General features: G+C 51.9%; 1 protein-coding gene across 1 annotated transcript in view; it reads left to right on the plus strand.

Moving 5' to 3' along the window:
- Positions 1-9,352, plus strand: part of RAB11FIP3 (RAB11 family interacting protein 3 (class II)) — a 99,348-nt gene extending 89,996 nt beyond the window's left edge. The window contains exons 12-17 of the mRNA XM_005870416.1: positions 2,664-2,804; positions 5,797-5,878; positions 6,732-6,869; positions 7,156-7,311; positions 7,428-7,568; positions 7,688-9,352. Of these exons, the coding sequence (XP_005870478.1) occupies positions 2,664-2,804; positions 5,797-5,878; positions 6,732-6,869; positions 7,156-7,311; positions 7,428-7,568; positions 7,688-7,801 (772 nt within the window). The 3' untranslated portion in view covers positions 7,802-9,352. The remainder of the gene's footprint in view (positions 1-2,663; positions 2,805-5,796; positions 5,879-6,731; positions 6,870-7,155; positions 7,312-7,427; positions 7,569-7,687) is intronic.
- Positions 9,353-9,976: the final 624 nt, after the last annotated feature.

A 9,976-nucleotide genomic window follows, 5' to 3' on the forward strand; every position in this document is an offset into this window, starting at 1 on the left:
AGAGCCCTTTGCATTGGAAGCATGACCTGTCCTTGGGACATGCAGGTCCTCACAGATACTTAGCCACAGAAACAAGAAACGAGTAGGAACCGCTGGGTGCATGGTGGGATGCACAGTCTGATTCTGATAGTGAGAGCACAAGGAGGAAATAGCAGACGTGTGAACTGGGGAGGAGCCACTGTGAGCATGGAGGAGGCGGAGGTTACTTCCCCGCTCCTGCTGTGCAGACTTTTTATAGAATCCTGTGTGAGTTTCAGTGTCTTGAAACTCGTCATTCTGTGTAACCTCATGCTGTTTGCAGCAACGTGCTTCTCGTGCAGAGCATGAGGAGCTTGGCCCAGAAGCATCAGCTGCCAGGTGTGCTGCCTCAGTGCATCTGGTGTGGTAGCCGGGCAGGGGGGAGTCCTGAGGGGCCTGAGAGGCGGGGAGCATGGTGTGTGGGGGGTCTACACAAGCGGGCTGCCTCACACTCTGTGACTGCAGGCAAGAAGAGCCCTGTCTTCGAAGGCTTGTTTTCGCACCCATGACCTGAACAAGTGGACTCCGAGTGCTTTTAATAGCATGGAACATAGGCCCACACACACTCTCATGGCATGCTCATCATAGGCATCAGGGTTATGCTTGGTTCCTGTTGTAATGTTTTCATCCTGGATGCTACTGATACATCACTTTATTTTCTTTTGATCCTCACCCAAGGATATTGTTCCATTGCTTTTTAGAGAGAGTGGAAGGGAGGGAGAGAGGGGGAAAGAGAGAAAATAACACCAATGTGAGAGAGACACATTGATTGGTTGCTTCCTGCATGCCCGGGGCTCGAACCTATAACCCAGGTATGTGCCGTGCCCTTGACTGGGAATTGAACCCATGACCCTCTGGTGCACAAACCAATACTCTTACCACTTAGCCACACCAACCAGGGCTACATCACTTTAATGAAGTTAAAACGAGTTCTCTTGTGCAGTCGAGACCCTCTCTTGGGGTTTTCACAGGAGGGCCTGCCCCAGTTCCTGCGGATGTTTCTTCTCGTGTTGGCCCCAGTTCTCCTAAACAGCGTGCTTCTGCTGCAGTTTCTTGGTGTTCCCATGTGTAACATTGTCAGCCCACACCAGCCCTGCGGCACAGCTCTCCTGCCACCATCCCAGGAATTCCACATGCTTCCTCTGCATTTGGTTCTTTATTTTCTGGATTCCCCATTTTTCTTCATATTATGAGGATATCACCCATTGCTGCCTCGGAAAGGGTGCATAGGAACAGGTTCTTTGAGACCTTGCATGTCTGAGACTGTGTTTCACCCTCCACTGACAGTGAGGCTGCAGCTGGGATTCTACTTGGAAGTAGGTTCCCTGAGAACTTGATGGCCCTGCTACCTCCAACCCAAACTGTGGGTGGGATGCCTGGCACCGCTGTGTAGCCCTGTTCTCATCCTCAACACATGAGGGCTTCCTATTGTTACCTGTGCTGGGCTCGTGGTTTTCAAATCTTAAATCTGGAAAGTGTGCCCTCAGCTTCAGGAAGATTTCTAGAATTTCTCCAGTGTCTTACATTTTCTTATCTACCTGAACTTCTATTCCTCAAATATTAGACCTTCTAGACCTTTCCTTTCATATCCTTGACTTTCCTATTCTTTTTTCCCCCTCTATGTAATATCCTTGGTTTTCTTCTTCAACTCTTCTATTAATTTAAAATGTTTCTCATATTTTTTAAAATATATTTGTATTGATTTTAGAGAGGAAGGGAGAGAGGAGAGAGATAAAAACATCAATGATGAGAGAGAATCATTGATAGGCTGCCTCCTGCACATCCCCTACTGGGGATGGGGCCCATAACCCAGGCATGTGCCCTTGACCAGACTCAAACCCGGAACCCTTCAGTCCGCAGGCTGACACTCTATCCACTGAGCCAAACCAGCTAGGGCAATGTTCCTCATATTTTTAATTTCTAAGTTACTTTTTGCCATCTGTTCCTTCAGGGACATCACCTCTGTTTTGTGGATGTGGTATCTTAGCTCTGTTAGTCACAAGGCTTTTCCTCCTATTGCCTGCATGGTGTGCATTTCCTTTGAGGTCCTTTTATTGTTTGCTTTGGCCACTCTATGTGAAAAGCTTTCCTGTGGTAGCTGGTGATCTTTGGCCATCCATTTACTCTTAGGTGTGAGGCACCAAGAAGCAGATGAGAAGCCCTGTGTGCAGGGACAGCTTATGGGCTCCATGCCATCCATGGGCAGGGCCTGGAGCCCTTCTCTTTGGGATGGTCAGTTCCTGCCTCTGTGGTTGGGCATAATGGTCTGGGAAAGGGCCAGGGCCATGGTCCCCATGTGACTATTCCCTTTGTTCATGTGTTCTTGTTGAACCCTTACCTCTGCTGATGAACTGAGTGGGGCTGGTTTGTACACCTGATCCTGGAGTGTCATTGCAAGGGGCGCTCAGGGGCTTGTGCCCATCAGGGTGTCTCCGGTCCACATGCCATTCTTAGTGTAGGGGGGAGCAGAGACTGGAGGTGGGGCACCTCCTACTTCAGACTGCCCTTCACTCTAGAGCTGTGGGAGGAAAGTCTCACAGCCTTCCTATCCCTCTCGAGGAAGGACAGCTCTCCGGGGTCCTGATGCAGCATCTAGCCCCTGGTAGAAGGGCAGAAAGTCTCACCTCCTCCCTTGGCCTTCACAGAGCCAATGCCCTTGAGGAGCAGTTGAAGGAGCAAGAGCTGAGAGCTTGTGAGATGGTTCTGGAAGAGACACGGAAGCAGAAGGAGCTCTTGTGCAAGATGGAGAGAGAGAAGAGCATTGAGATCGAGAACCTGCAGGCCAGGTAGGCAAGGCCACCGTGACCCTCCAGAGGAGTCAGTGAGAAAATGAAAATGAAAAGTGGATGCTTTCATGAACAACAGCCCCACCCTCCCACCCCAGGAAGGTACAGTGTATAGAAACAAATTTTATTCTAGAAAAATTGGAAAATCTATGTGAAGAAAACTGTAAAACTCTACTGAAGGCCACAAAAGATCTAAATTCAAAGAATGACCCTCCATAGATATCAGTTTCTCTAAATCTATCTCTAGTTGGATGTTATCTCTGTCAAAGCATCAATCTTTTTTTAAGGCAACTTGACAAAATTAAAATTACCTTTATGCTTCTCTGGAGGCATAAGCCTTACATGAGTCAGGAAGAGGAGGGAATAGAGAAAGAGATGAGCACATTGTATATAAAGCATACCTGGAAGGAGTTGCAGCAGTCCTGTGCTGCCTGCCCTGTGCTGCTCGGCCCTCAAGCTAGAGCAAATGACACACGCTCATAATTACACATGTGAGTGATGGTTCGGTGAAAATACTGTTTGTAAAAGAAAACCCACAGGTAACTTAAATGTCTATCCGCAGAAAAATGGTGGAAAGGGTCATCTTAGAGTTCCCTCCCATTCTCACTCCCAGAGCACCTCCACTGGTTAGTGAGGGTGGGGGTATTTCATAGAGTTGTGTTTCTTAACTGAGTCAGAATACAGTAGTTTTAAATATTCGTGAAAGGGGACTCTACATTCATTAGCTTGTGTCCCTCTCCAGCTCTTTTTAAAAAAATATATATATTTTATTGATTTTTTACAGAGAGGAAGGGAGAGGGATAGAGAGTTAGAAACATCGATGAGAGAGAAACATTGATCAGCTGCCTCCTGCACACTCCCTACTGGGTATGTGCCCGCAACCAAAGTACATGCCCTTGACTGGAATCGAACCTGGGACCCTTCAGTCCACAGGCTGACGCTCTATCCATTGAGCCAAACCGGTTAGGGCCTTTCCAGCTCTTAAAGCTAGGAAGATACACTTAGACTTTATCTAAGAAGAACTGGGCATTTTCAAAAGTGGGGTGGCATGAGTGGGCTATACCAGAGCTGTGCCAGGGTCACCTTGGACAGGGAAGCCTCCTTGCATGCAGACACAGTGGGGTGCCACCACCCAGACAGCCAAGACAGCGCAGTTTAGTGGACTCAACTATTTCTCATTTGTGCGTGCTGGTAGCCTTTCCTTTGGACCTCCACTGGGGCTGTGGCGCTGAGAGGCAGAGCTGTCCTGCTTCCCACATCGGTCCACACCAAAGCCTACACAGCCAGGTTGTCCTACTGGCCACTCAGGGTAGCAGCATGGAGGGGCACATGGTAGATGGGGTCTCATGCCGCAGGAGTCGATGTCACAGCTTCTTCTGGCCAAACTTGCTGCCTGCCCTGTGCACCTAGGGTCAGTGGCTCTGTGTGCCTGGACCTTATCAGCCTCCTACAGCTCCCTGGGAGTGTGATGGGGAACAGAGGAGGCCTGTGGTTCTTGCGGGGCTGCTCAGGTCCTCAGGAGCCCCTGCAGCCCTGGGTCAGCACCCTGAGGTCAGCCCAGCACAGGGGCCTCCCCAGCATGGCCTCAGCCCATTATGGTGTATAGGAAGACACCCTCAGTGAGAGGAGCTTCAGAGCAACATAGTGGTGAGGACAACTGGATTATGGAAAGGAACCAGGGATCCTAGAGAAAGGGCTGAGTTTATGGCTAGGACAGAGTAGACCAGCAGAGCCTAGAGCAGCGGTTCTCAACCTGTGGGTCGCGACCCCTTTGGGGGTCGAACGACCCTTTCACAGGGGTCGCCTAAGACCATCCTGCATATCAGGTATTTACATTACGATTCATAACAGTAGCAACATTACAGTTATGAAGTAGCAACGAAAATAATTTTATGGTTGGGTCACAACATGAGGAACTATATTTAAAGGGCCAGAAGGTTGAGAACCACTGGCCTAGAGCATCTTGTAGTGCCAGAAAGTAGGGAAGTGCTCATACAAAAGCATACACACGCAGTGATGGGTGCATATCCCAAGGACACGAGCCAACTGAAGGTCAAAGGTGGGACACACACTACTGATAGCATTGACCCACAACCCAAAGTGTAACTAAATGTGATGGCTGGTAAATGGGGAGAAGACACACACCTTCCTCACAGAGGAATTACAAATAATACATGGAGATCCCCCTTCCCGGGGGTGGCGCTGAGTCCTCCCTTCCATGGGGCGTGGGCTGGACTCAGTGACCGTCTTCCAGATACAGAGAATGGGCGGGAAAAGTAGAACTTGACAGAGGAGACCCTGGCAGACACACCTTAACCAGGTGTCCAGGTCAGCATCACCCATTTAGACTTAGGCATCCTGATCTGATGTGATAAGAGTGGCACCTCACTTCTGTGGGGTTCTTCCCCAAACCATAACCCAGCTAATCATGAGAAAACACAAGGAAGACCCAATTTGAAGGACGTTCTACTAAATACATAACCAGAATTGCTCAAAACTGTCAAAGTAATGAAAAACCAGGAAAATCTGCGAGACTGCCCCAGCACATAGGGGACAATGGAGACAACTAAGTGCAGTGTGGTCCTGGGAGGGATCCTAGAGGGGCACTTGTGGAAAAGCTGAACTGCATCCATGGTTTGGTGACCAGAGTGTTGGGGTGCGGGTGGGTGGGCTGTGACGAACCTGCTGCAGTGATGAGCAGATGCTTCGAGAGGAAGCTGAAAGGGTCCATAGGGACTCTGCACTGTGTCTGTAACTACTCTGTAAACCTGAAATTATCCCCACACCCAGAGTATATTTAACAACCGTCCTAGTCCATGAAAAGTTTTGGCCCAGAGCACTTGTGTGTGTAAGGGCTGGGCTGTCGGCACTGGGGAGTAGCCTCTGTGGATGCCTGGGAAGCCCCTATTGAGATTTCCAAAACACTCAGCCTCCCTCACCCCAAGGAGATGAATTCCTAGGGAGTGGGTCCCAGCCTCATTCTATATCCCAGGCTGCAGCAACTGGACGAGGAGAACAGTGAGCTGAGGTCCTGCACGCCCTGTCTGAAGGCCAACATCGAACGCTTGGAGGAGGTAAGCTGCCTGCCAGGAGCGCTGAGTGGGCAGGGCCAGGCCTTGCACTGTGTAGTCACTGAGACCAGTCATGCTGGCCTACATGCTTTCCCACACCCTCTGGATCCGGAAGTGCTGAGACAGGTTAGCCAGAGCAGGGCACTCACAGCCAGCTAATGGGTCTGCAGGGGTATGGCCAGCCAAGGGGTGCGCCACAGGCTGGGGAGCTGCTGCTCCAAAGAGCAGGCTGATGATGCCGGGCCTGCCGGGCCTGTGTGTGAGGGAACAAGCTCAGCTCAGGCCACTGCCCTTTGCTGGAAGATGCTGGAGCCTGCCTGGCTGCTCAGCTTTCCCACAGACACAGGATCCTTGGGTCAGAGGTTCATGCTTCGATTGACCCGTGGTCTGAACCCAGGGATGTCTTTGAGGGGCCGACTTCAGCTGGACCCCTCGCGCCCTATTCTGCAGATGTTCACTGAGAGGCTTCTCCTCCCCCATCCTCCACTTCCTGCCAAGTGCCTCCTGGGAAGCTCTGAACCCTGAGCAAGTCGAATACCACCTGGGCTCTGGTTGCCGTGAGCAACTCCTGCTGAGTGGCCGGGGGTCAGGGCCTGCTCTTGCCTTCCCCTAGAAACAGTACTTTGGGGGGAGGTGCCCACACCAAGAACCCACCTTCCATATGCACTGCACTCAGGGTAGGCACAGGCCCTGAGAGCGCATGCCTGTGTGTGTGTGCACCTGGGCTTTGACAGGAAGGCTCCAGTGCAGCCCTGTGGACGTCAGTGAACTGAGACTCAGGACACATGCAGCTGAGGAAAGCCATGTGTATGGGGTGGCAGGTGAGTGTGTCCATGGCAAGTGTTTAACTTTGCAGGAGAAACAGAAGTTGCTGGATGAGATTGAAGAGTTGTCACTGCGGCTCAGTGACGAGCAGGAAAACAGGAGGAAGCTGGGGGACAGGCTGAGTCACGAGAGACACCAATTCCAGAAGGACAAGGAGGCAACCCAGGAGGTGAACACAAGCCCAGGACTGTCACTTAGTGAGGTCCCAGAATCCATAGGGCCCATCTGGAGTGAGCTGGGAGCCCACTAGTGAGGTCCCAGAATCCATAGGGCCCATCTGGAGTGAGCTGGGAGCCCACTGCTTTCAGCGGGGGGTGGGGGATGGGGGGAGGTACTGGGTGCATGGTGGTGTTTGGGAAGCGTGGCATCATCCTCCTCAGAAATGGCATTTAGACCGATGCAGAGGTTCTGAAACCAGGGACTGGGTTGGCTGCTCACTCTGCGGTTCCACACAGCTAATTGAGGACCTACGGAAGCAGCTGGAGCATCTACAGCTCTTCAAGCTGGAGGCGGAGCAGAGGAGGGGCCGGAGCAACAGTGTAGGCCTACAGGAGTACAATAGCCGTACCCGGGAGAGCGAGCTGGAGCAGGAGGTCCGCAGGCTGAAGCAGGTACTGCTGGGCAGACACCCTTATACCTGGAAGAAGCTTACTGGCAACCCGCATTGGAAGAGGGGTCTCTGGAGGGTCACAGCCCAGGAATGACACTGTCATGCTGCCCACCCTAGGATAACCGTAACCTGAAGGAGCAGAACGATGAGCTCAATGGACAGATCATAAACCTGAGCATCCAGGGCGCCAAGAACCTCTTCTCCACATCCTTTTCTGAATCTCTGGCCGCAGAGATCAGCTCGGTCTCCCGCGATGAGGTAATGTATCCACTCCCCTAGGCTTGGGACTCTAAAGTGCCCACAGTCTCAAAAAGAAAAAGAAAAAAAGAAAGTGCCCATAGTCTGTGTCCAGTGCCCACCTCTTGCTTCTCCCACAGCTCATGGAAGCGATTCAAAAGCAGGAAGAGATCAACTTTCGCCTGCAGGACTACATTGACAGGATCATCGTGGCCATCATGGAGACCAACCCGTCCATCCTGGAGGTCAAGTAGAAGCAGCCCAGCCCAGCCCAGGGTGATTCTGGACTCCACCAACACCACAGAGATGGCCGCGGCACACGTGGGCCAAGAATAGCAGGTCCCATGCCCGAGCCCAGAGCGCACAGCTGAGCTGGGGCACATAAAGATGGGGTGGTGGAAGAGGGAGAAGGAAAGAGAAGCCCTTGGTCTGGAACCCACAGCAGATGCAGGTGGAATTGGGCCTGCTCTCAGCTCTGGCCTTCCCCTGCCCCCTCCTCTCTGCAGAGATGTGAGGACAGTGTCTCATGCTGGGATGAGCCTCTCCATAAGCTCCCTCTCACATAGTAGACCCTCCCGTTATCCTGCCCTGTCAGGGGAGAAAAGAAGGAAATGAAGGAAATGGGTCCCCACCTGGGGTGCAGCTATGCATGTCAGCACAGGCTTCCTGACCTGGTGCCACTCAAGGCTCGGCCGCTCCTGGACCATCTAGAGGCCCCAGATGCGGTGGTATGTGAAAGAGACAGGCAGTGAGGCCAGTGCGAGTCAGGGTCTGACCAGAAGCTGTAGCCCATCCCTCTTCCCCCAAGCTTTTCTGAGGCTGTCTCCCTGAGCTGCTCAGGCTGTCACTCAGTCCAGCTTCAGGCCCAGGGGCTTCCGGCCATGCATCTGTTCTCACAGTTGGACCCTCTCTACAATAACCTGTGGGAGCTGGGGCCTCTGCTCTGAAATCAGGACTTCAGAGTCTAATGGTATGGAATGTACTATCTGGGAGGGGTGGACATTGCCAGACCCCTCTGACTCCTGAGGTATAGACAGGGCCAGGGTGAGGTGCTACCTCCCCAGGGGCGTGGCCTTCCTGGCCTCCTGGATTACCCCATTTTCTGTGCAGATCTTGCTGCCTCGGGTAAAGTCCCACTTTCCCAGGCCAGAGTCCAAATGTTTCCTCCAGGAGTCCAAAGTCATTAGAAGTCATCATTCTTCCCCAGGTACATTCTGCAGAAGGCCGAGCAGGGCAGGCTGTCCAAGGACACAGATCAAGAGCAGAGAACAAGGCCTTCCCAGCAGCGTGGGGGTTCCCTTGCCCAGCTCTGCACTACCACTGCCCAGCACCTGCGCTGCCAGGAGCAGCAGTGTCACCCCCACAGGGATGCTGGGCCTGCCGCCCACCTTAGCCCGAGCACTGGCCAGGAGCCTCCAGGCACTCCCAGGTGGGCCAAGACCCACCACGAACTGGCTACTGTTGTGTGTGACCGCGTATGGGAGGTGTATGCATGTGTGTGTGCGTGTAAGCATGTGTGTTGCCCTGCATCCCTCCATCTTCTACATGGCCCACCTTCTACACTAAGACTTAAGACGTTGCCTCGTATTGTATATTTTGGGGAAAGCCTTGGGTGTAAATCAGTGTAAACTTGGAGGAGAGATTTTTCTATCATGTAGAGTAGGTATTTTTTATAGATTGAAGGTTGATCAATTTTTTTAATACTTCCAAGAGAGAAAACTATCTGTGTATACACATGAAATATATATATATGTATGTATGTATGATAATAAATATGGGAACTCTGCTTTCTGTGCCCAGCCTCACCCTGCTGACACAGTCTTGGGTCTGTTTCTGTCCATCACTCAGCAGTACTGTAACTAAAGACAAATTGCCCAGAGATGTTTCACACAAACACCAGGCACTGACTTGCACAGTGACCCTGCTTTCATCTTCTCAAGAAAGACTCTTCCAGCCATAGCTGGTTTGGTTCAGTGGATAGAGCATCGGCCTGCGGACTAAAGGGTCCCAGGTTCAATTCCAGCCAAGGGCACATGCCCGGGTTGTGGGCTCGATCCCCAGTGGGGGGCGTGAAGGAGGCAGCCAATCAGTGATTCTCTCTCATCATTGATATTTCTAGCTCTCCCTCTTCCTTCCTCTCTGAAATCAATAAAAATATATTAAAAAAAAAAAAAGACTCTTCCAGGCAGAGTGAGGGCGGCCTGGATGCAGAAGGGCAAAGCTAGGACTGTGTCACCACAGATTAAAGCTGTTGCTGCACACACACAATTCGGCTCCTTCCCCTGTGGGGGTCAAGAGGTAGAGTGCAATGGGCCTGGCTCAGCACCACCTGGTGGTGGTTGAGGTACTGGGAACCATGTGTCATCTGACTTCAGACAGCAGGAGATGGCCTAGTCAAGCCAGCCCCTCCTGATCTTTCTGGCCTTGCT

This window comes from Myotis brandtii, unplaced genomic scaffold, assembly GCF_000412655.1.
Source record: "Myotis brandtii unplaced genomic scaffold, ASM41265v1 scaffold317, whole genome shotgun sequence".
NCBI lineage: Eukaryota > Metazoa > Chordata > Mammalia > Chiroptera > Vespertilionidae > Myotis > Myotis brandtii.